The sequence below is a fragment of the Mustelus asterias genome, chromosome 2 (genome assembly GCF_964213995.1).
Source record: "Mustelus asterias chromosome 2, sMusAst1.hap1.1, whole genome shotgun sequence".
Classification (NCBI taxonomy): domain Eukaryota; kingdom Metazoa; phylum Chordata; class Chondrichthyes; order Carcharhiniformes; family Triakidae; genus Mustelus; species Mustelus asterias.
The window spans coordinates 53,381,971-53,408,102 of NC_135802.1; the positions used below are offsets into that span (position 1 = coordinate 53,381,971).

General features: G+C 50.2%; 1 protein-coding gene across 1 annotated transcript in view; it reads left to right on the forward strand.

Annotated features, from left to right (window-relative positions):
- The window catches only part of LOC144507904 (pituitary tumor-transforming gene 1 protein-interacting protein-like), a 97,012-nt gene that overhangs the window by 1,608 nt on the left and 69,272 nt on the right, over positions 1-26,132 (forward strand). The window contains exons 2-3 of the mRNA XM_078235389.1: positions 13,158-13,210; positions 19,652-19,760. Of these exons, the coding sequence (XP_078091515.1) occupies positions 13,158-13,210; positions 19,652-19,760 (162 nt within the window). The remainder of the gene's footprint in view (positions 1-13,157; positions 13,211-19,651; positions 19,761-26,132) is intronic.

Below are 26,132 nucleotides of genomic sequence, written 5' to 3' on the forward strand. Positions count from 1 at the left end.
ACGGGGGGGGGGGAGGAGGGAAAGGAGGGTACGGGGGGGGGAGGGAGGGAAAGGAGGGTACGGGGGGGGAGGGAGGGAAAGGAGGGTACGGGGGGGGGAGGAGGGAAAGGAGGGTACGGGGGGAAGGAGGGTACGGGAGGGAGGGAGGGAAAGGAGGGTACGGGGGGGGGGAGGGAGGGAAAGGAGGGTACGGGGGGGGGAGGGGAGGGAAAGGAGGGTACGGGGGGGTGAGGGAGGGAAGGAGGGTACGGGGGGGGGGAGGGAGGGAAAGGAGGGTACGGGGGGGGGAGGGAGGGAAAGGAGGGTACGGGGGGGGGGAGGGAGGGAAAGGAGGGTACGGGGGGGAGGGAGGGAAAGGAGGGTACGGGGGGGGGGAGGGAGGGAGGGTACGGGGGGGGTGAGGGTACGGGGGGGGAGGGAAAGGAGGGTACGGGGGGGGGGAGGGAGGGAAAGGAGGGTACGGGGGGGGGAGGGAGGGAAAGGAGGGTACAGGGGGGGGAGGGAGGGAGGGAAGGAGGGTACGGGGGGGAGGGAGGGAAGGGAGGGTACGGGGGGGGGAGGAGGGAAAGGAGGGTACGGGGGGGGAGGGAGGGAAAGGAGGGTACGGGGGGGGGGAGGGAGTGAAAGGAGGGTACGGGGGGGGGAGGGAGGGAGGGGAAAGGAGGGTACGGGGGGGAGGGAGGGAAAGGAGGGTACGGGGGGGGAGGGAGGGAAAGGAGGGTACGGGGGGGGGAGGGAGGGAAAGGAGGGTACGGGGGGGGAGGGAGGGAAAGGAGGGTACGGGGGGGTGGGAGGAGGGGAAAGGAGGGTACGGGGGGGGGAGGGAGGGAAAGGAGGGTACGGGGGGGGGGAGGGAGGGAAAGGAGGGTACGGGGGGAGGGAGGGAAAGGAGGGTACGGGGGGGGGGAGGGAGGGAAAGGAGGGTACGGGGGGAGGGAGGGAAAGGAGGGTACGGGGGGGGGGGAGGGAGGGAAAGGAGGGTCGGGGGGAGGGAGGGAAGGAGGGTACGGGGGGGGGGAGGGAGGGAAAGGAGGGTACGGCGGGGGAGGGAGGGAAAGGAGGGGTACGGGGGGGGGAGGGAGGGAAAGGAGGGTACGGAGGGGGGAGGGAGGGAAAGGAGGGTACGGGGGGGGAGGGAGGGAAAGGAGGGTACGGGGGGGGGAGGGAGGGTACGGGGGGGGGGGGGAGGGAGGGAAAGGAGGGTACGGGGGGGGGGGAGGGAGGGAAAGGAGGGGTACGGGGGGTGGGAGGGAGGGAAAGGAGGGTACGGGGGGGGGGAGGGAAAGGAGGGTCCGGGGGGGGGGGGAGGGAAAGGAGGGTACGGGGGGGAGGGAGGGAAAGGAGGGTATGGGGGGGGGGAGGGAAAGGAGGGTAGGGGGGGAGGGAAAGGAGGGTAGGGGGGAGGGAAAGGAGGGTGGGGGGGGAGGGAAAGGAGGGTGGGGGGGGGGGGAGGGAAAGGAGGGTGGGGGGGGAGGGGAGGGGGGAGGGAAAGGAGGGTACGGGGGCAGGGAAAGGAGGGTACGGGGGGGGAGGGAAAGGAGGGTACCGGGGGGGAGGGAAAGGAGGGTACGGGGGGGGAGGGAAAGGAGGGTACGGGGGGGGAGGGAAAGGAGGGTACGGGGGGGAGGGAAAGGAGGGTACGGTGGGGGAGGGAAAGGAGGGTACGGGGGGGGGAGGGAAAGGAGGATACGGGGGGGGGAGGGAAAGGAGGGTACGGGGGAGGGAAAGGAGGGTACGGGGGGGAGGGAAAGGAGGGTACGGGGGGGGGAGAGGGAAAGGAGGGTACGGGGGGGGGGAGGGAAAGGAGGGTACGGGGGGGGGAGGGAAAGGAGGGTACGGGGGGGGGGGAAAGGAGCGTACGGGGGGGGGGGAAAGGAGGGTACGGGGGGGGGGGAGGGATGGAGGGTACGGGGGGGGAGGAGGGTACGGGGGGGGAGGGAGGGAAAGGAGGGTACGGGGGGGGGAGGGAGGGAAAGGAGGGTACGGGGGGGGGAGGGGAGGGAAAGGAGGGTACGGGGGGGGAGGGAGGGAAGGAGGGTACGGGGGGGGGAGGGAGGGAAAGGAGGGTACGGGGGGGAAAGGAGGGTACGGGAGGGAGGGGAGGGAAAGGAGGGTACGGGGGGGGGAGGGGAGGGAAAGGAGGGTACGGGGGGGGGAGGGAGGGAAAGGAGGGTACGGGGGTGAGGGAGGGAAAGGAGGGTACGGGGGGGGGGAGGGAGGGAAAGGAGGGTACGGGGGGGGGAGGGAGGGAAAGGAGGGTACGGGGGGGGAGGGAGGGAAGGAGGGTACGGGGGGGGAGGGAGGGAAAGGAGGGTACGGGGGGGGGGAGGGAGGGAGGGTACGGGGGGGGGGTGAGGGTACGGGGGGGGAGGGAAAAGGAGGGTACGGGGGGGGGGGAGGGAGGGAAAGGAGGGTACGGGGGGGGGAGGGAGGGAAAGGAGGGTACAGGGGGGGGAGGGAGGGAGGGAAGGGAGGGTACGGGGGGGAGGGAGGGAAGGGAGGGTACGGGGGGGGGAGGGAGGGAAAGGAGGGTACGGGGGGGGGAGGGAGGGAAAGGAGGGTACGGGGGGGGGAGGGAGTGAAAGGAGGGTACGGGGGGGGGAGGGAGGGAGGGAATGGAGGGTACGGGGGGGAGGGAGGGAAAGGAGGGACGGGGGGGGAGGGAGGGAAAGGAGGGTACGGGGGGGGGAGGGAGGGAAAGGAGGGTACGGGGGGGGGAGGGAGGGAAAGGAGGGTACGGGGGGGTGGGAGGGGAGGGAAAGGAGGGTACGGGGGGGGGAGGGAGGGAAAGGAGGGTACGGGGGGGGGGGGAGGGAGGGAAAGGAGGGTACGGGGGGAGGGAAGGGAAAGGAGGGTACGGGGGGGGGGAGGGAGGGAAAGGAGGGTACGGGGGGGGAGGGAGGGAAAGGAGGGTACGGGGGGGGGGGGAGGGAGGGAAAGGAGGGTACGGGGGGAGGGAGGGAAAGGAGGGTACGGGGGGGGGGAGGGAGGGAAAGGAGGGTACGGCGGGGGAGGGAGGGAAAGGAGGGTACGGGGGGGGAGGGAGGGAAAGGAGGGTACGGAGGGGGGAGGGAGGGAAAGGAGGGTACGGGGGGGGAGGGAGGGAAAGGAGGGTACGGGGGGGGAGGGAGGGTACGGGGGGGGGGGGAGGGAGGGAAAGGAGGGTACGGGGGGGGGGAGGGAGGGAAAGGAGGGTACGGGGGGTGGGAGGGAGGGGAAAGGAGGGTACGGGGGGGGAGGGAAAGGAGGGTCCGGGGGGGGGAGGGAAAGGAGGGTACGGGGGGAGGGAGGGAAAGGAGGGTATGGGGGGGGGAGGGAAAGGGAGGGTAGGGGGGGAGGAAAGGAGGGGTAGGGGGGGAGGGAAAGGAGGGTGGGGGGGGAGGGAAAGGAGGGTGGGGGGGGGGAGGGAAAGGAGGGTGGGGGGGGAGGGAGGGGGAGGGAAAGGAGGGTACGGGGGCAGGGAAAGGAGGGTACGGGGGGGGAGGGAAAGGAGGGTACCGGGGGGGGAGGGAAAGGAGGGTACGGGGGGGGGGAGGGAAAGGAGGGTACGGGGGGGGAGGGAAGGAGGGTACGGGGGGGAGGGAAAGGAGGGTACGGTGGGGGGAGGGAAAGGAGGGTACGGGGGGGGAGGGAAAGGAGGATACGGGGGGGGGAGGGAAAGGAGGGTACGGGGGGGAGGGAAAGGAGGGTACGGGGGGGAGGGAAAGGAGGGTACGGGGGGGGGAGAGGGAAAGGAGGGTACGGGAGGGGGGGAGGGAAAGGAGGGTACGGGGGGGGGGGAGGGAAAGGAGGGTACGGGGGGGGGAGGGAAAGGAGGGTACGGGGGGGAGGGAAAGGAGCGTACGGGGGGGGGAAAGGAGGGTACGGGGGGGGAGGGAAAGGAGGGTACGGGGGGGGGAGGGAAAAGAGGGTACGGGGGGGAGGGAAAGGAGGGTACGGGGGGGAGGGAAAGGAGGGTACGGGGGGGAGGGAAAGGAGGGTACGGGGGGGGAGGGAAAGGAGGGTACGGGGGGAGGGAAAGGAGGGTACGGGGGGGAGGGAAAGGAGGGTACGGGGCAGGGAAAGGAGGGTACGGGGGGGAGGGAGGGAGGGAAAGGAGGGGGGGAGGGAGGGAAAGGAGGGTACGGGGGGGGGGAGGGAGGAAAGGAGGGTACGGGGGGGGGGGGAGGGAGGGAAAGGAGGGTACGGGGGGGGGAGGGAGGGAAAGGAGGGTACGGGGGGGGGTAGGGAGGGAGGGAAAGGAGGGTACGGGGGGGGGGAGGGAGGGAGGGAAGGAGGGTACGGGGGGGGGGGGGAGGGAGGGAAAGGAGGGTACGGGGGGGGAAGGGAGGGAAAGGAGGGTACGGGGGGGGGAGGGAGGGAAAGGAGGGTACGGGGGGGGGGAGGGAGGGAAAGGAGGGTACGGGCGGGGGAGGGAGGGAAAGGAGGGTACGGGGGGGGAGGGAGGGAAAGGAGGGTACGGGGGGGGAGGGAGGGAAAGGAGGGTACGGGGGGGGAGGGAGGGAAAGGAGGGGGGGGGGGGGAGGGAGGGAAAGGAGGGTGGGGGGGGGGAGGGAGGGAAAGGAGGGTACGGGGGAGGGAGGGAGGGAAAGGGAGGGTACGGGGGGGGGGGGAGGGAGGGAGGGAAAGGAGGGTACGGGGGGGGGGGGAGGGAGGGAAAGGAGGGTACGGGGGGGGGAAGGGAGGGAAAGGAGGGTACGGGGGGGGAGGGAGGGAAAGGGAGGGTACGGGGGGGGGAGGGAGGGAAAGGAGGGTACGGGGGGGGGAGGGAGGGAAAGGAGGGTACGGGGGGGGGGAGGGAGGGAAAGGAGGGTACGGGGGGGGGGAGGGAGGGAAAGGAGGGTACGGGGGGGGGGAGGGAGGGAAAGGAGGGTACGGGGGGGGGGGAGGGAGGGAAAGGAGGGTACGGGGGGGAGGGAGGGAAAGGAGGGTACGGGGGGGGGGAGGGAGGGAAAGGAGGGTACGGGGGGGGGAGGGAGGGAAAGGCGGGTACGGGGGGGGGGGAGGGAGGGAAAGGAGGGTACAGGGGGGGAGGGAGGGAAAGGAGGGTGGGTGGGGGGGGGGAGGGAGGGAAAGGAGGGGGGGGAGGGAGGGAAAGGAGGGTACGGGGGGGGGGGAGGGAGGGAAAGGAGGGTACGGGGGGGGGAGGGAGGGAAAGGAGGGTACGGAGGGGGGGGAGGGAGGGAAAGGAGGGTACGGGGGGGGGAGGGAGGGAAAGGAGGGTACGGGGGGGGAGGGAGGGAAAGGAGGGTACGGGGGGGGAGGGAGGGAAAGGAGGGTACGGGGGGGGAGGGAGGGAAAGGAGGGTACGGGGGGGGAGGGAGGGAAAGGAGGGTACGGGGGGGGAGGGAGGGAAAGGAGGGTACGGGGGGGGGGGGAGGGAGGGAAAGGAGGGTCCGGGGGTGGGGGAGGGAGGGAAAGGAGGGTACGGGGGGGGGGGAGGGAGGGAAAAGGAGGGTACGGGGGGGGAGGGAGGGAGGGTACGGGGGGGGGGGGAGGGAGGGAGGGAACGGGGGGGGGAGGGAGGGAGGGTACGGGGGGGGAGGGAGGGAGGGTACGGGGGGGGGGAGGCAGGGAGGGTACGGGGGGGGAGGGAGGGAACGGGGGGGGAGGGAAGGGAGGGAGGGTACGGGGGGGAGGGAAAGGAGGGTACGGGGGGAGGGAAAGGAGGGTACGGGGGGAGGGAAAGGAGGGTACGGGGGGGGGAGGGAAAGGAGGGTACGGGGGGGGGAAAGGAGGGTACGGGGGGGAGGGAAAGGAGGGTACGGGGGGGAGGGAAAGGAGGGTACGGGGGGGAGGGAAAGGAGGGTACGGGGGGGAGGGGAAAGGAGGGTACGGGGGGGAGGGAAAGGAGGGTACGGGGTGGGGGGGGAGGGAAGGGAAGGTACGGTGGGGGAGGGAAAGGAGGATACGGGGGGAGGGAAAGGATGGTACGGGGGGGGAAAGAAGGGTACGGGGGTGAGGGGGAAAGGAGGGTACGGGGGGAGGGGGGAAAGGAGGGTACGGGGGGAGGGGGGGAAAGGAGGGTACGGGGGGGAGGGGGGGAAAGGAGGGTACGGGGGGAGGGGGGAAAGGAGGGTACGGGGGGAGGGGGAAAGGAGGGTACGGGGGGAGGGGGGAAAGGAGGGTACGGGGGGAAGGAGGGTACGGGGGGAGGGGGGAAAGGAGGGTACGGGGGGAGGGAAAGGAGGGTACGGGGGGGAGGGAACGGAGGGTACGGGGGGGAAGTAGGGTACGGGTGTGGGGGAAACGGGGTGGGGGAAAAGGAGGGTGGGGGGAGGGAAAGTAGGGTACGGGGGGGAGGGAAAGGAGGGGTACGGGGGGGAGAGAAGGAGGGTACGGGGAGGGGGGAGAGAAGGAGGGAAGGAGGGTACGGGGGGGAGAGAAGGAGGGGAGGGGGGAGAGAAGGAGGGTACGGGGGGAGGGAAGGAGGGTACGGGGGGGTGAAGGAGGGCACGGTGGGTAAGGGAAGAGGGCATGGGGGGGTGGGGTGAAGGAGGGTGTGGGGGTTTGCTGGAGAGAACCAGTGTGCGTGGGGGTTGTTGGTGGGGAAGGAGGGTGCGTGGGAGTTGGTGGGGGGGAAGGAGGGTGCATGGGGGTTGTTGGGGGGGGGGGGGTGCCTGCAGGTGGTGGGGGGGAAGGAGGGTGCGTGGGAGTTGGGGGGGGGGGGAAGGAGAGTACGTGAGGGTTGTTGGTGGGGGGGAAGGAGGGTGCGTGGGGGTTGTTGGGGGGGGAAGGAGGGTGCCTGCAGGTGGTGGGGGGGGGAAAGGAAGCTGCGTGGGGGTGGTGGGGGGGAAGGAGGGTGCGTGGGGGCCTGGAGGAGGGGGGGGTGTGGGGCCAGGAGGAGGGTGGGGGGGGGTGTGGGGGCCAGGAGGAGGGTGGGGGGGGTGCGTGGGGGCCAGGAGGGAGGGTGGGGGTGTGTGGGGGCCAGGTGGGGGGGGGGGGAGCGTGGGGGCCAGGAGGAGGGTGGGGTGGGGGCCAGGAGGGGGAGGGGGGGTGGCGTGGGGGCCAGGAGAAGGGGGAGAGGTGTGGGGGCCAGGAGGAGGGGGGGGATGGCGTGGGGGCAAGGGGGGGGTGGGGTGGGGGCCAGGAGGGGGGGGCCAGGAGGGGGGGGGGGGGTGGCGTGGGGGCCAGGAGAAGGGGGGGGGGGTGGCGTGGGGGCCAGGAGGAGGGTGGGGTCCCGGAGGGGGTGGGGGGGCCAGGCGGGGGGGGTGGGGGCCGGGAGGAGGTTGGGGGGGGGGCAGGAGGAGGGTGGGAGGGGGCGGGGGCCGGGAGGAGAGGGGGGGTGCGGGGCTAGGAGGAGCTTGGGGGGGGGGGGGGGGGGGTGCCAGGAGTGGGGGGGGGCAGGAGTGGGGAGGGTGCGGGGGCCAGGAGTGGGTGGAGGGGGTCGGGTGCAGGGGCCAGGAGGAGGCTGGGGGGATGCGGGGCAAGGAGGAGTCTGGGCTGGGGGGGGGGGGGGGGGGGGGGGGCGGGTGCGGGGGCCAGGAGGAGGCTGGGGTGGTGCGGGGCCAGGAGGGGGGGGGGGGGGGGGGCGGAAGCCTGGAGGAGGCTGGGTGGGGGTGGGGGGTAGGGGGTGGCAGGAGGAGGGTGGGGTTGTGGGAGGGGGGAGCAGGGGCCAGGAGGAGGGTGGGGGGGCGAGAGGGAGCCAGGAGGAGGGTGGGGGGGAGCGAGAGGGAGCAAGGTGGGTGGTGGGGGTGTGCGAGAGGGAGGGCGCTTGGGGTGGGTCGGGGGGGGGAGGATGTTGAGGTGGGTGAGAGAAAAAGTTTCTGTGTGTGAGGGTTGAGAGGAAAGAGGGTGCCGGATCACACTCCTCCACTACTTACTCTGAGCTAGTTGCCTCATCTGCTCTCTTTTCCCCCTCCGTCTCTTTTACACATTTCTGGGGAGGCAGTTGGTATTGTTACTGCATGAGTGATTCAGAGACCAGAATTTGTGGACCTGGGTTCAAATCCTGCCAAGGCAGATGGTGAAACTTGAATTCAATTTAAACCTGGAACTGAAGGTCCAGTGATGACCACGCAACCATTGTTGATTGTCGTAAAAAACCCATCTGGTTCATGAGTGTCCTTTGGGGAAGGAAATGTGCAATTCTTTCTTGATCTGGCCTACATGTGACTCCAGATCCACAGCATTATGGTTGACTCAGCATATAATAGAAAGTCAAATGGGATGTTGGCACTTATTGCAGAGTATAAAAGTAGAGAAGTGTTGTTGCAATTGTGTAGGGTGTTGGTGAGACCACATCTGGAGTATTGTGTCCAGTTTTGGTCTCCTTATTTGAGGAAGGATGTGGTGACATTGGTGTCAGTTGAGAGGAGGTTCACCAGGTTGATTCCAGGGATGAAAGGATTGATGTATGAGAGAGATTAAACAGTTTGGGCTTGTACTCACTCGGTTATAAGGATGAGAGGGCATCTGATTGAGGTGTATAAAATTTTAAAAGGAATTGATAACGTAAATGTAGACCAAATGTTTCCTCTTATGGGGCAATCTCAAATAAGAGGTCACAGGTATAGGTTGAGATGGGGTAGATTTAAAACTGAGATGAGGAGGAACTACTTCTCGCAGAGGGTGATGAATTTCTGCAACTTGCTGCCCCATAGCGCGGTGGAGTCTGAATCATTGAATGGCTTCAAGAGGGAGATAGATATATTTCTCATTTTAAAAAAAAAGGGAAAGAGGGATATAGGGAACAGATTGTGATGTGGATTTGAGACCAAGAAGAGATCAGCCATGATCGGATTGAATGGTGGAGCAAGCTCGGAGGAATTTTGCCTACTTCTGCTCCTAATTCCTATGTTCTTATGACTCTCAAATACACCCTCCTAAATTAGGCAGTTAGGGGTGCGCATTAAATACTGGCCCAGTGTAAATGAATAAAAAAACCTATTTTGCTCTGTGCCACATTGGCTGCTACGTTTCCAAAGTACTTCATTGAAGCAATTTGATTTGTCTGGTGGTCATTTAAAGCTCCATATAAATGAAAGTGGTTGTTTCTTTCATTGTCTTAATTTCTCACTACAATCTTTGTTCTCTCGTGGCCAACACCATCCCTCTTCGTGGCAACTGTCTGTGATGGAATCAGACTGTTTGCACCCTTAGGGTTAAATCATATCCACACCACCAGTCAGACTGTTTATTTCCACCACTGTAACGTTGCCCAACTTCACTCCTACCTCAACTCATCTGCTGGTGAATCTCTCACTCCTGACTGGCCTCCGGCCTCCAACCTCCATAAACTTGAAATCATCTTTATGTCTACTGCCTATATTCTAACTCCGAACAACGTCCCTTCCACCCATCACTTTTACATAGAAGCAGGAGTAAGCCATTCAGCCCTTCAAAGCCTGCTCTGCCATTCATTTTAATCATGGCTGATCATCAAATTCAATATCCTGATTCCCAACACACCATCTGCCTTCTTTGCTGCCTGCTGTACCTGCACGCTTACTTTCAGTGACTGATGCACGAGGACACCGAGGTCTCGCTGAGTATCCAGCTCTCTCAATTTGCACCCATTCAAGTAATAATCTGTCTTCCTATTATTGTTCTCAAGGTGGATAACTTCTTATTCATCCATATTATTCTGCATCTGCCATGCATATGCCCACGCACACAGCCTATCCAAATCACGCTGAAGCATCTCTGCATCCTCCTCACAGCTTACTCCCACCCAATTTTGTATCATCTGCAAATTTGGAGATAATACATTCAGTTTCCTCTTCCAAATCATTATATAATGTGAACAGTTGGGATCCTAGCACAGATCCCTGTGGAACCCCACTAGTCACTGACTGCCAATCAGAAAAAGACTCATTTATGCCAACTCCTTGCTTTCTATCTGCTAACCAGCTTTCTATCCATCTCAAAACATTGCCTGCAATTCCATGTGCTTTAACTTTACACAATAGTTTTATGCGAGACCTTGTCGAAAGCCTTCTGAAAGTCTAAATAAACCACATCCACTTGTTCCCCTTGGTCAACTCTACTAGTTCCATCCTCTGCATCCTCAAAGAATTCTGATAGATTTGTCAAGCAGGATTTCCCTTTTATAAATCAGTGCTGACTTTGTCTGATTATGCTACTGCCTTCCAAATGCTGAGTTATGAAATCCTTGACAATGGACTCCAGCAACTTCCCCAGTACCGACGTTAGGCTCACTGATCTATAGTTCCCTGTTTTCTCTCTACCCCCTTCTTGTATTATACTTGCTCCCATTTAAGTGCCACCTCAATTTCAAAATCTTTGCTTTCAAATCACCCCAGACTTTTGCTCTCATTTTTTATTTCCTATGGCCCTCGGGTATCACCACCCTTCCGATTCTGTCCTCTTGTGCACCCTCAATTTTAATCACTTCACCTTTGGTGGCCTTGTTTTTGCTTCCATTCCTCCTAAGTTTGAATTTCCCTCTGTATAACTATCTGCCTCTCTACCTCTTCTCTCCTTTAAGGCATTCCTTAAAACCAAACTCTTTAATAAACCTTTTAGTCATCTGCCCTATTATTCCTTTGCATGACTCGGTGTCAGATTTCCTTTGTGGTATTGCTGTGAAGCTCTTGGGATCTTTTGCTATGTTAAAAGCGCTATATAAATGCAAAGCAACTTCAGGGATAATTTGTATGTTTACCGGCTGAACTGCAGGGTTGTTTATTCCAGTGGCAGAAGGCAAGACCCACAGTGTGTCTACATTGCTACTGGGTCTTGGCACATTAATATCTTTATGGGGAAACTACACATCAGTACTCAACATAGCCACTTTTAAACTTTTTAGTTATTTTCTGAAGTTTATCTTTCCACAGATATGTTTATTAACAATTCACAGTGCTCTGCATATAGTGTTATATGAAACAGTTAGCCGTATAAGTTTTGGAATATTATATAATATTTGAAGTGTGAAGTGATAGATTTTGGTCAGATGAATGAGGAGAAGCAATATGAAATAAAGGGAACAATTCTAAAGAGGATGGAGTGAGATGTGGAGGTATATGTGCATCAATTGTTGAATATGGCAAGGCAAGATGAAAAAGCTGTTGAGATATTTGGGACATGGGCTGTATAAGTTGAGGCATAGAGTACAGAAGTATGGAAGTTATGGGAAACGTTTATGTAACTCTGGTGCAGCCTCATCTAGAATATTCCGTCCAATTATTTAGGAAGAATATGAAGGTTTCAGAGAGGATGCTGAAAAGATTTGAGAACGATTTCAGAGATGAAAGACACAAATTATGAAGAAAGATTGGCAAAGCTGGGGCCGTCCTTTATTGGGCAATTGGGACTAGCTGGAAGGGCACCATGGTCGGCATAGTTGGGCTGAAGGACCTGTTTCCGTGCTGTATTGCTCTGACTGTATGAGAGGTGGTTGAGAGGAGATTTAAAAGAAGTGTTCAAAAGTGAAAGGTCTGGACTGAGTAGGTGGGGAGAAACTGTTCCTGTTGGCAAAGGGTTGAGAACTAGGGGCATCAATTTAAGGTGATTAGCAAAAGAACCAGAGGTGATGTGAGGAAAAACTTGTTTAGGCAGCAAGTGGATAAGATCTGGAATACGCTGCCTGAGAGCGTGGTGAAGACAGATTTAGTTGATGCTTTTGAAACGAAACTGAATAATTATCTGAAGAGGAAAGCTTTGCAGGGCTATGGAGAAGTGGAAGTAGCTGAGTCAAGTAACATGAAGCTGCAATCGACATAGAATCAGAGTGGGTAAAGCACAAAAGACCACACGGCCTATCGTGTCTGTGTCTCTGCAAGAGCAACTCACCTAGCTCCACTCCCCTGCCTTTCTCCCATAATCCTACAATTTCTTTCCTCTTCAAATATTACCCAATTTTCTATTAAAGGCATCTGGAATGAGCTGCCAGAGGTACAGGCGGGTACAATTTTGTCTTTTAAAAAGCATTTAGGCAGTTACATGGGTAAGGATTGGGCGGCACGGTGCTTAGCACTGCTGCTTCACAGCTCCAGGGACCTGGGTTCGATTCCCGGCTTGGGCCACTGTCTGTGTGGAATTTGCACATTCTCCTCGTGTCTGTGTGGGTTTCCTCTAGGTGCTCCGGTTTCCTCCCACAGTCCAAAGATGTGCGGGTTAGGTTGATGGGCCATGCTTAAAAAAAAAATTGCCCTTGGTGTCCTGAGATGCGGATGTTAGAGGGATTAGTGGGTAAATCTGTAGGGATATGGGGGTAGGGCCTGGGTGCGATTGTGGTCGGTGCAGAATTGATGGGCCGAATGGCCTCTTTCTGTACTGTAGGGTTTCTATGATTTTTATGAGATTGGTATAGAGGGATATGGGCAACTGGGACAAGCTTAATGGTAAAAACTAGGTGGCATGGACAAGTTGGGCTGAAGGGCCTGTTTCCATGCTGTAAACCTCTGACACTATGACTCTATTGAACCTGCTTCCATCATAACCTCAGGGAGTGCATTCCAGATCCTAAACACGCTGTGTTTCCTCACGTCGAATGTTATTCATGTGCTCGACATGTCATTTGCTTTTTACGTGTGATATTGTTTTCAGCTCAGTAAATGTTTTTCATGAGGCTATATTGTTTCTGAAGAAGCAGTCTTGAATTGGAGATGAAACTGAGGAAAAATGTAACTGCAATGTTAGCATTTTCTTGGAGCATAATCACTTGCAATATATTGTGCGCATTAAGAATAAAAGAAGGCTGACAGGCTCAAGTGAAAGAGTGCAAATTTTAAGGATAGCTGCTTGAAGTTTCAGTTATGAGAAAATAAATTCCAGTAACTGGCAGAAGAAAGAGATATCAAAACTTTACAAGATATTGTTTTCAAATTACACGTCTATCATTGAACGTAAACTGCTTAGCATTAATTGTAAAATAGAAAAGAGCCTTCAAATGTGACGTTTCCCAGTCTAGGATTGTTTAGTTGAATTATTTGTTGAAATAATTGATTTGAGGATGATTGAACCTATGGTGGTTTAATTTTTATGATGAATCGAGACCAAGGAAAATGGTATCTTACCAAGGAGCCACAAGTTTTTTTAATACAGCCCAGGCCTGTGGATCTCCATAGTTATTATTTCTTCAGATGCTTTCTCATTTATGTTCTTTCTGCAGTATCTCTTCCGTTGTAGTGTTTAAATAACTAGAGAGAGAAAATTGTACCGCCTATTGCTAATTTTTCTTTACTTTTATATAGATTGTTCAGATTTTACAAATACATCTTGTGAACAGTGCTTGGAAAATGTCAGTGTAAGTATCTCAATTTTATCAATTTATGGAAGAATACCCTGGAATTTATAGCTTGAGTCTTTACTCACTCATGCTGAAAAATAATTTGCCTTGTTAGTGGTGGAAAAATCCATAATTAGCACCAGAATAACAGCAAACTTCCAGAAAAAGTTCCAAACAGGGTCAGGTATTTAGGGCAGAATGTCAGGACTTATAATATTCCTTAGCTTGTTTCAAAAAGTTGACCTCTGAGTGTAAGGAACAACAACTCCACTTTCTCACAGCCCATAATTGTTCCTCTGTTTAAAAACTGAACGTGATGAGGAGATGCCGGCATTGGACTGGGGTAAACACAGTAAGAAGTCTCACAACACCAGGTTAAAGTCCAACAGGTTTATTTGGTAGCAAAAGCCACAAGCTTTTGAAGCGCTGCTCCTTCATCAGGTGAGTGGGATCCTACTCACCTGATGAAGCAGCAGCACTTCGAAAGCTAGTGGCTTTTGCTACCAAATATACCTGTTGGACTTTAACCTGGTGTTGTGAGACTTCTTACTGTATATACTGAACGACACTGCTTGTTTAATCAGATGGTTTCAATATTGAAAGTCAGATTCATAGACTGTAATTAACCATTCCAACTTGCAGAACACTAATTGGCTTTGAAATGGCAAATATTGATATCTTATAAGATGCCAAACCTGTAATTTCAAGAGTGAGTATCTTGTAATAGTAATTTTGATGTGCTATGCTTATGTTCTACTGCATAACTGTTTAAAATTACAATTTGGTTTGTTATCTGTAAAAGTTGATTTCTTCTGCAAGTGTTCTTCATCTCAAACTAATACTTGTTTATCCACAGTAGGAATGTTTTTGAAAAAAGGAAATGCTCATTAATAGCTATGGCATTGATTTCACGGATCTGTCAAATAGCCATTCATTTACTTTTTGACAGCTGGCATCTATTTACTTTTGATGCACATCACTGAATGTAAACAGATGACTTCCATCAATCACTATGATGTCAGAATTTAGGGGCAGGTTTGATGGATTCCACCAGCTTTCAAGATATTTGCATCAGTTGAAAAGACCAAATTTCAGCAGCGCTCTTGCTTTTATTGTCATCCTCATGTTTACAAAGTGCATTTTCTTCAGTTATAAAAAGTGATTTGACCACTATAGAAATCAATTTTGTGGATGCAGAGAATACTATTGTTACCTAATGTAAGTTTCGCTGCCAAATAAGACACATCCTTGCATGCATCTTATATTAACCATATGTCAATTCTGTTCGTGCCTGAAGTATACTCACAAAGGAAATAGCAGCAGAAGTAGGCCATTTGGCCCCTCGAGCCTGCACCACCATTCAATAAGATCATGGCTGATCTGTTTGTGTTTCAAATTTCACATTCACATTTACTCCCTATAACATTTGATTCCCTTGCCTAACAAGAACCTCCACCTTAAAATATTCAATGACCCTGCCTCCATTGCCTTCTGAGGCAGAGGATTCCAAAGTCTTACAACCCTCGTAGAAAAAAAATTCTCCTCATCTCGGTCCTAAAAGGACGACCCCAAATCTTCAAACAATGCCTTACAGTTCTGGACTCGCCCATAAGAGGAATAATTCTTTCCACATTCCTTTTGTCAAGACCATTCAGGGTCTAATATATTTCAATCAAGTCATCCTTACTTCTAAACTCTAGCTGGGGCAATCACAATCTGTCCAACTTTCCTCACAAGACAATTCGCTCATTCAAGGTGTGAATCCTGTAGACCTCCTCTGAACCGCCTTCAATGCATTCACATCCTTCCTTAAATAGGGAGCCCAAAACTACACTTGGTCTCACCAATGTCCTGTATAACTAAAGCAAACCATTCTTACTTTTATGTTCAATTACTATTGTAATAAAGGATAACATTTCACTAGCCTTCTTGATTACTTGTACCTGCATACTAACTTGTTGTGACTCGTGCACTAGAACACCTAGATCCCTCTGCACTACAAAATTCTGCAGTATTTCTCCATTTAAGTAACATCCTGCCTTTTTATTCTTCCTGCCAAAGTGAACAACGTCACTTTTTCCCACGTTATACTCCATTTGCCAGATTTTTGCCCATTTGCTCAACCTATCTGCATCTATCTGTAACCTTGTGTCCTCTACACAACACACTTTCCACCCTAACTTTTCGTCATCTGCAAATTTAACTATCATGCCTTCGCTCTCCTCATCTAAATCATTGATATAAATTGTAAAAAGTTGAGGCCCCAGAACAGACCTCTGTGGGACTCCACTTGTCACATCCAGCTCATTAGAAAAATACCCATTTATGCATACATTCTGTTTTATGCCAGTCAGCCAATCTTCTATCCAAGCTAATAAGTTCACCCTACACCATGAACTTTCATTTTCCACAATAACCTTTGATGCGGCACCTTATCAAATGCCTCCTGGAAATCCAAGTGCCTTATGTCCACAAGCTCCCCTTTATCCATAGCACATGTCACCCCATCAAAGAACTCCAGTAAATTGGTTAACCATGATTCCCCTTTCATAAAACCATGCTGACTCTTCCTGACTATCTTCAGCTTTTCTAATTGCCCAGCCACAAGGTGCTTAATGATCAAATCTAGCACCCCCTTCACTAATCTATATGTGAGGCTAACTGGTCTGTAGTTCCTTATTTTCTGCCTCCTTTCCTTGATAGAGGGTTATATTTACTGCTTTCCCCTCTGATGGAACCTTCCCAGAATCTAGTGAATTTTGGAAAATTGTCACCACCGAATTTACTACCTCACTAGCCTCCTCTTTTGAGACCTAAGTTGAAGTCCATCAGGACCCAGAGACCCGTCAATCTGCAGCTCCATCAGTTTTCTCAATACCGCTTCTCTAGTAATTGTTAATTCCCCAAGCTTCCCATTTCCTTCCACCTCTTGGTATACAGCTATTACTGGAATGTTTTTGTATCCTATACTGAAACAGAAGCAAAAGATTTGTTTATTTCATCTGCCATTTCCTTATTATTCATGAATAACTCCCCATTGTCACACTCTAGAGAATGAAAACTCTTGCTAATTATTTTCTTTTTTTTAAATACCTGTAGAAACTGTTGCTATTTGTTTTTACATATCTAGCTAGCTTCATGTCGTACTCAAATTCCTTTCTTCTGATTAATGTTTTAGTAGTTTTCTGCCTGACTTTATATTCTAACCTGTCACTCACCTTTATATACCTTTTCCTTAACTTTGATACTTTTCTTAACCTTTTTAGTTACTTATGGATAGTGGATCCACACCTTAGAATTTTTTAAAATCGTAGGAATGTACTTATTCTGAGTTTCTCTATTCATCTATCCTCTGATCTCAGTTCATTTCAGCTAGCTGAGCTTTCATTCTCACATGGTTGCCCTTGTTTAAATTAAAAATACTGCACTTATCCCTTTCAAACTGGATATGAAATTCAGTCATATTATGATTGCTGTCAACTAGAGATGCCTTTACTCTGTGGTCATGAATTAATCATGTCACATTACATGATACCAAGTCCAAGAACATGCTGCTCAAAGAAACTGTGTCAAGAGCACTCTATGAACACCTCATCCAGGCTACTACTGCCAAACTGATTTTCCCAGTTTATATATAGATTAAAATCACCCACGATTATTGCCGTCCTTTTATAACATATCTGCAACACTACTACTTGTATGCTTTGTCCTACATTGTGTTTACTGTTAGGTGGCCTCTGTATAACACTCCCACTAGTAGCTTCTTTCCCCGACTATTCCTTATCTCCACCCAAACTGATTCTACATCCTGATCTTCTGAACCAAGGTCATCTCTAATTATTGCACCAATGCCATCGTTGATTAACATTGCTATCCCTCCACCTTTATCTAGCTTCCTATTGTTCTTGAATGTCTATAACTCTCAATATTCAGGACCCAATTCTTGTCATCCTGCAACCATGTCTCTGTAATGGCTATCAGATCATATTTATTCACTTCAAGTGTGCTATTAGTTCATTTACTTTGTTATGAATGATACATGATTCAGATACAAAGTTTTGTCATCTTGTAGCATCTAGTCTGCTCTTTCCTGTTGTTCTCTAACCCTCATTTTCCATGTTACTATTTTGCCCTTGTGCCTTGACTACCTCTTGATTTGCCTCATCTACCCAAGCTTAATTCTTCAACCTCCTTATTTAGTTTAAATCCTCTCTACTTCCCTGGTTATGTGGCTTGCCAGAACACTGGTCTCAGCATGGTTCAGGTGTAGGCTGTCCCAACGCTACAATCCTCATTTTTCCCAGTACTGATGCCAGTGGCCACAAACCCGAACCCATTTCTTCCACAGCAGTCTTTGAGCTGTGCATTTAGTTCCCCAATCTTAAGTGCCCTGCACCAATTTGCACACAGTTCAGGCAATAGCCTAGAGATTACCTTTGAGATTCTACTTATTCTTCATATTGACTATGCAGAATCTCTTTCCTTGTTCAGTCTGTTGCTGTTATCTACATGGACCATGATAACTGAATCCTCTCTGTCACACTGCAATTTCCTCTCCAGCCCAAACTAGGGCAGACAACACAGCCATCTAGACTTGCGCTCTTTGCTGCAGAGAATGGTGTCAGACCTCCTCATTCTACTGTCCTCTACAACCACTACAATTCTTTTTGCTCCCCTCACTTGGATGGCCTCCTGTACCATGGACAGCCTGCTCATCCACCTTGCAGACCTTGCTTTCATCCACACATACTGTGAGCACCTCAAACCTGTTTGACAAATGAAAGCTTACAAAATTATTAGCAGTCCAAAATACATTTGGAAATGTTTTGGGCTGCGGATTTGCATTTTCTAGGAATCTTTTTAGTAATACCTAAGTTAGGATCTTTAAATATCTTGAGATATCTCTCTCTTTTTAGCCATGTTCAGATTTGAAAGAAACTAGGATGAATTCTATTGCATCTTATTAAAGAACACACCTATTGTTGTAGTCTTCCGATGAACTAGAACATGGTTTTCAAGCATTGTTTCTTTGTTTTAAACACCTCCTTGCCTCTCCCTATCACTTTGTCTATGTCCAGCTTACAGTCTTCGAGGTACCTGCACACCACAATTCTGACATCTCACGTATGCCTAATTTTCATTACTCTACAATTGACAGTTGTACTTTCAGCTGCCTAGCCCTTGGTTCCGAAATTTCCTTTCTTCAGTTTCTCTCCTGTTAAGACACTCCTTTAAATCTATATCTTTAGCCAAGCTTTTGATCACCTGTCACATCTCCTTATGTGGCTTGGTGTCAGATTTTGTTTCATTGTTCTGTAGGATGTTTTACTGTGTAAAAGGTACTGTATAATTGCAAGTTGTTTTTACGAGCCACCCAGAGCATATCATGGAATATCAGGAACTACGTGTACAAGTTTTAAGTTCATTGTTTCTATTGAGTTACATATCTTGCAAGTTTCTGGTACTTAAATCAGCCCTTTATTAACCTAAACACCCCACCAAACTCAAACATAGAATCCTACAGTGCAGAAGGAGGCCATTCAGCCCATTGCATCTACACCAACCATAACCCTATTGGCGTAACCCCATATATTTACCCTGCTAATCCTCCTGACACTAAGGTCAATTTAGCACAGTCAATCAATCTAACCTGCACACCTTTGGACTATGGGAAGAAACCGGAGCACCCAGAGGAAACTTGCGCAAACACAAGGAGAATGTGTGGAATTTGCACAGTGACCCGAGGTCCGAATTAAACCTGGGTCTCTGGTGCTGTGAGGCAGCAGCACTAACCACAGTGTCACTGTGCCGCCCAAAGCAGGAAATGAATAAACAGAAGTGCAAATAAAATAGTGTATCCTGGGCTTTCAGAGTTAAGTGGTCAAGGTTTGGGACCACATTCTAGACATTCCTGAGCAATTATATATATTGTTTTTCGTAGGACAACTGGTTGGAATTCTTCATTCATTCTTCACAGAATAAACTATGAAATCTTCACTCTGCAGTTCAAGGAAGTGAAATATGGATAATATTTGAATGCATTATATGTTACATTTGAGTGCATTATAGACATAAAATATTTAGTTATAGTTTCAAGTTAAAGCTCTATACTGTTCGGAAGTTCTATACCGTTGTAAAAAAAAGAAATTAGCCTAAAAATAAAGTATTGCACAAGTTCTGAAACTAATCTTTGAGCTTTGCAGTGCTAATTTCTGATCTCGCATAAGAAGCTTTTTATTTAAAAACTTATGATTTTAAAAAATACTTAACATATTTAAGTTAAAAACAATGATAGATTTTATGTAGTTTTGAAACCGTGTTTTGAATTTGAGGCACGGATCTAAGTAGGTTTATGCTGCAGAGGGGAGGTTCTTGTAAAAAAGAAATTCTGCATTTGCTGGGTCATTACTGCGAAAATTTTGGATAGTTTTTAACACATTTTGAACTCTTGTCTTCCAGTGTTTCTGGTGCTTTGTCAACCAACGCTGCACGAAATACCCTGTTGAACGTATAATTCCTCCTAGTTCATTATGTCCTTTACGCCAAGCCCGTTGGGGAGTTTGCTGGGGTAAGAGCTTAACATGCATTTTGCAATCAATATCTAAGCACTTGGAAAGACTTTAATATTAATGCAATTCCTTTTTAAAAGTGTAAATTTATGCTGCAGACCTGATGAGGGCCCTAGGTTAGATGTAATGATTGTTCTACTTTCTGTACGACACCAGCTGAAGTATAATGAAACTTGAAGGGATAGCAGTTTGCATTTTCTATTATTATTCATTCACATAGGCGCTATTGGCTAGGCCAGCATTATTGCTTATCGAATTGCCCTTGAGAAATTGCTGGTGAGTCGATGCCTTGAACCAAGGGAAGAAATTCCAGCATTTTGACCCAGCGACAGTAAAGGAATGGTGATTTATAATTCCAAGTCGGCCTGGTGTGTGGCTTGGTGGGGAACTTGCATGTAGCAATGTTCCCACAGAGATTGTTGGTTTGGAAAGTGAGGTGAAGGAATGTTATGAGTTGCTGCAGTTTATAGATGGTACATACTGTTGCATGTGTGCATCAGTGGGGGAGGGAGTGAATATTGAAGGTGGTGAATAGGATCAGATGCCAATTATGTAGGCTGCATTATCCTGGATGGTGTTAAGCTTCACAAGTGTTGTTGGAACTGTACTCCTCCAGACAAGTGGAGAGTATCCCACCACACTCCTGACATGTGCCTTGTAGATGATGGACAGGCTTTGGGGAGTCAGCTGCCGAGTTGCCTGCCACACACTTCCCAGCTTTTGACCTGCTCTTGTAGCCAAGTTGTTTATATGGCTAGTCCAGTTCAGCTTCTGGTCAATAGTAATTCCCAGGATGTTGATAACGTGGAATTCAGCAATAAGAATGCCATTGAATGTCAAGGGAAGATGGTTGAATGACATGAAGAACTCATACAATAATGAGCACTTAGCAGCCCAAACATAAATATTGTCTCAGGTTTGTTGCACATAGACAGGGGACTGCCCCAGTATCTGAGCATTTGCAAATGGTACTGAACATTGAGCTATCATCAGTGAACATTCCCATTTCTGACCTTATGATACAGGGAGGGTCACTGATGAAGCAGTTGAAGATGATTGAGCCTAGGACACTACCCTGAGGAACTCCTGCAGTGATGACCTGGCACTGAGATTATTGCATTCCAACAATCAACTGTCTTTCTATGACTCCAACCAGTGGAGAGATTTCTCCCCCCCCCCCCCCCCCCCATTGCTCTTGATTTCAATTTTGCTCGGACTCACTCAGTTATACCAGCAAATTATTGCTAAGTGTCATTTGATAGCACTGTTGATGACTCCTTCTGTTACTTTGCTAATGATCAAGAGTATACTATAGGGCAGGATCTATGTTGCTATGTCTTATATAAGGGTTTTTATTTCAATTAGGGTTTTTAACTCCTGCTTGTTGCCTGAATGTGGATGTCATTGGCAAGGCTGGCATTTGCCCATTCTAGTTGCTATGTGAAGGCGGTGGTGGATTGTCACCTTGAATCATGAAAGCCCATATGATGAGGATGTTTTCAGAGTAGTAATTCTGTCCTTTGTAGCGAGTACAATTGGCTTCCTAGGCCTCCTCTGAAGCTGTTAAGAGAGAACTAACCTTGAGTTGGATTAGAGTCAAATACAGTGGTTCTCTAACTGGAGTGGTACTGAAAATGTCTCAGAATATTAGTAATTTATTAGTAAATGTTTTGTCAATATGATGGTTAACCTATCTATCAGATCTGGAATTATAGGAGGGGAATTTTAACATGGGTTAACAAGCAGGTGGGATTCCGTGCAGACTGGTGGATAAATGGACAGAAATTCCAATTTCAAGAGAGAGCATCAAATGCAAATGGTGTTAAGAGTTGCAAATAGCCAGTTCATATCAAGATAAGTTTGCAGTATCATATGTCTTTTTAATTTAGTGACTGGCTTTCTTCTGCCTATTTTCTTGCCTACCCACCTCTCTCTTGCCCTCCTTAGCTACTACTTGACGTTCACCCATTTCTGCAATTTGCAGTGTGGGCCAATAAGAGACCTCCCCTCATTCTCTGTCTCTCCTTCCCTCCTGTTTCTCTCTTCTATTCTTCCCATGTATATGAAGTCCAGGATGGGTGGGCTTATTGAAAGAACTTGCAGCTGCTGTACTACTTCTCCTTTTCAGTCAGTTTAATCAGTCAGTTAACATTTTCCAAGCTCTAGGGAGCTGTAGTGACTGATGGGAGTGACTGCTTGAGCACAAGAAATTTGGAATGGCTGATTTTACCAGCTGCCAAAGACAAGCAGGCTGCCAGATACCACATTCTCGCAATAGGCCCTAGGTTAAGACAATCATCTCAGATGGGGGAGCATTCAGTATTCTTTTCATCTCTTCAAAGTTTGTATCTCAGTCTCTATCTTTGTTAGGAGACTGATAGCTGCAGATCATTAGTTTATATGCTCGAGATTAGGCTTTCTTCACTAATTAACCATAGTCAAATATTGACAGTTAAAACTTGGATCTGGCTCATTCCGCAATTTTCTGTGGTATCCTTGGAATTTTACACATGCACTATCTCCTCAAGAAACAGATTGATACAAAATCCTGTAAATAGCTGAATAAGATGGGTAACCTAGTCTCTTATTGACCCACACTGTACACTGCATTATACATTTTGTTAGCACTCCAATATGGGACAAGCAAGGGAGCTCATTTTGTAGCACATTGAAATAGAGGTGAAGTTTGAGGTTTCAGAAGTCATTTTTCAATTTGCAGGCAATGTTAACTAGGCTCCCAGATCTTAGGTGTGTGGCTGGATGTCCAATTAAATGTTTACCAACCACTGTAGCTGAGAAATAAAATAATTTCAACACTTTTTTTCGAAAGTGCTCAGTAAAATACAATCTTTTGCTTTCAATGTTATTTGAAGTTTTCAATTTTGCCTCATGAATTTTGCAGGTGAGTGGTTAGCTTTTGGATGCATTGCTGCTCAAAGGAACTCCCTCTGAGTAGCAGATGCAACTGCAGAAGCATCACAGCCATATTGAGGCTATTTGCTGACAGGAAAAGATAGCTCCTCTGCCTTGTCAGCAACATGTTAAGTTAGGGCGGCACAGTGGTTACTACTGCTGCCACACAGCACCAGGTTCCTGGGTTTGATTCCAGCCTTGGGTAACTGTGTGGAGTTTCCACATTCTCCCCATGTCTCCATGGGTTTTCTCCGGGTGCTCCGGTTTCCTTCCACAGTCGAAAGATGTGCAGGTTAAGTGGATTTGCCATGTTAAATGCATGGGGTTATGGGGATAGGGTGAAAGGTAGAGCCTGGCCCGGGGGGCGGGGGGTACAGACCTGATGGGCTGAATGGCCTTTTTCTTCGCTGTAGGGATCTATGAATTTCTATGGTTTAAAAAGAAGATATTTGTAGTTTGATGAGGCATTTTGCTAATCAACACTTTTCTGAGTCGGTGTTAATGTAAGTGCAATCAAAAATGTAAAATATGTATGCATTCACGTAAAAAGCATATGGCATTTCAGAGTAATGCCACTTCCTGATGAGAATTCTTTAGATGCACTTAATGAACAATGTCCAGAAATCCTTCTACGTCCTAATCTTGTAAATTAGTCCTGTTGCTATTCTTGAAGTATTTTGAATTCTGTCTCTTCATAATGTTTGGAGATTATACAACAGCAAACATACTTGTGTGTATTTTGTCACTCGACCCCCTAAATGAAGATGGTGAGTTTACTCCACTCCCATTTGTTAAACCTTCTTATGTACAGATAATGGCATAGTCCAGTCTCTCAAATGGCACTGGCAACCCTCTTGAATAGAGAAGAAATTATGTATAAGACAGGCAAGTTTAAAAAAAATAAACTGATGTAGTTTTCTTGTACCTTTTATATATTACTGAATTAAAGAGATAGTCCAATAATAAGTTAACAACACAACAGAGCACGTCAGTGAAATAATTTTTGCAGAATGTTTTTAATAAATATAGGATTACACCAGGTGGCAGCACTGCACTTAAAAAAAAATCAAACCTGCAAACTTGGGCAAAGTATTTTCCATTATAGTGTCTGTTCACAACTCTTAACCTCTATAAAATGGGTTTCTGAGGCTTTTAATGATCTGGTGTCTTTCTAAATAGGCTCAGTTTGATTCCTTTGGGTCAGAATAGAGTGCAACCAAAAATGTCAATATTTTTCACTTGATGGACATGTTTTTAAATGTGGGAAAACTGGAAAAATGTGAGGTTGATTGAAGAAGCTTTCTTTTTGGTGTGGACCTAACTTTAAAAAAAAGACACAGGAAATAATTCTTCATTTTGAAATCGTGCTGATGTCACTGGAGTAGTAATCCAGAAGCCCAAGCTCCTGGAACACGGGTTTAAATTAATAAAATCTGGAATTGTAATGGTATGTTGGTGACCATGAAACTATCATCAAAAACCCATCTGATTCACTAATGTCATTTAGGAAAGAAACTTGACGTCCTTACCCAGTCTGACTCCAGACCCACAGCAATGTGGTTGACTCCCAACTGCCCTCTGAAATAGCAGTTGAAGAGCAATTAGGGATGGGCAACAAATGCTGGCCTTGCCAGCAACATGCGCATCCCATGAAAGGATTTTTAAAAGCAACTAAATTAGCAAATTTTAGCGCAAAACTAATTCTACAGCCAAATGAAGAACAAACATGATTGGATTCATAACTATATAGTGAGCTATCAGGGAGGGTCAGGAGAATGCAACAGACCTTAAAATGCATTATATAATATGAAAGAAAGAATGTAGAAAATATTAGCACACAGAAATTCATATTTCATAATGACCTTTTCATGCTTTGATTTTTATTTCAGATGTCCTCTGTTTGGTTTTTCTTTGCAATACAAGGGTGGAGTGTATGACCTCTAGATTTGGGGCACAACAAAGCAGTCAGATACCCGCCTCATTCCACCTCAGCCCATTCACTTTGTGGATGGGTGAGCACAACCCGGGTATTTCAAACTATGGTGTGAGGGAGAATTTGAAAAGACAATCATTCTTTATGTCTCCCCTAGCAATTGATCCTGAAGTCTATTGGGACTGAACTTGGTCTCAGAAGTGAAAATTGTGTGTTGTTGGAAGAGTTTTTAAGTGTTTCCCATTTCCTCAAAGGCACTGGTTTCTATTTTTTTGTTGATTTGATTTATTATCTTAGGATCATTAGGGATGCAGAGATGGCCATAGACAGAAGCTTCAGGGATACAGTTACTCCGCGGAATGAAAATAGATGGGTGACGGTGAGAGGGGCTGGGAAGAAGCAGTCGGTGCAGGGATCCCCTGTGGTCGTTCCCCTTAGCAATAAGTATTCCGCTTTGGATACGGTTGAGGGGGACGACATACCAGTGGTGAGCCGCAGTGAGAGGATCTCCGGCACTGAGTCCGTCCCTGTGGCTCAGGAGGGTAAGGAGGAGAGCGGGAGGGCAATAGTTATTGGGGACTCGTTAGTTAGAGGGATAGATAGGAGGTTCTGTGGCAGCAAAAGAGACTCGAGGATGGTTTGTTGCCTACCGGATGCCAGGGTCCGTGACGTCTCGGACCGTGTTTTCCGGATTCTTAAGGGGGAGGGGAAACAGTCACAAGTCGTGGTACACATTGGTACCAACGACATAGGTAAGAGAAGGGACGGGGATTTAAAACCAGGAATTTCGGGAGCTCGGCTGGAAGCTGAGAGCAAAGACAAAACATGTGGTCATCTCTGGTACGCTACCGGTGCCACGTGATAGCGAGTTGAGGAACAGGGAGAGAGTGCACTTAAACATGTGGTTGCAGGGATGGTGCAGGAGGGAGGGTTTCAGATACGTGGATAATTGGAACACGTTCTGGGGAAGGTGGGACCTCTACAAACAGGACGGGGTGCACCTGAACCAGAGGGGCACCAATATCCTGGGAGGGAAATTTGCTACGGCTCTTCAGGGGGATTTAAACTAATTTGTCAGGGGAGTGGGAAAAGGAGTTGTAGTCCAGAAGTCAGTGTTGAGGGTGGTGAGGTATTGGGGAAGGTATCAAGGTCAAGGGTGGGTACCGGTAGACAGGAAGATGGGTTGAAGTGTGTCTACTTCAATGCAAGGAGCATCCGGAACAAGGTGGATGAACTTGGGGCGTGGATTGCTACTTGGGACTACGATGTTGTGGCCATTACGGAGACGTGGGTAGAACAAGGACAGGAATGGTTGTTGGACGTTCCGGGGTATAGATGTTTCAGTAAGTGTAGGGAAGCTGGTAAAAGAGGTGGAGGAGTAGCATTGTTAATCAAGGATAGTTTAACGGCTGCGGAAAAGCACTTTGAGGGGGATATGCACACTGAGGTAATATGGGCTGCAGTTAGAAACAGGAAAGGAGCGGTCACGTTGCTAGGAGTTTACTATAGGCCCCCAAATAGTAAT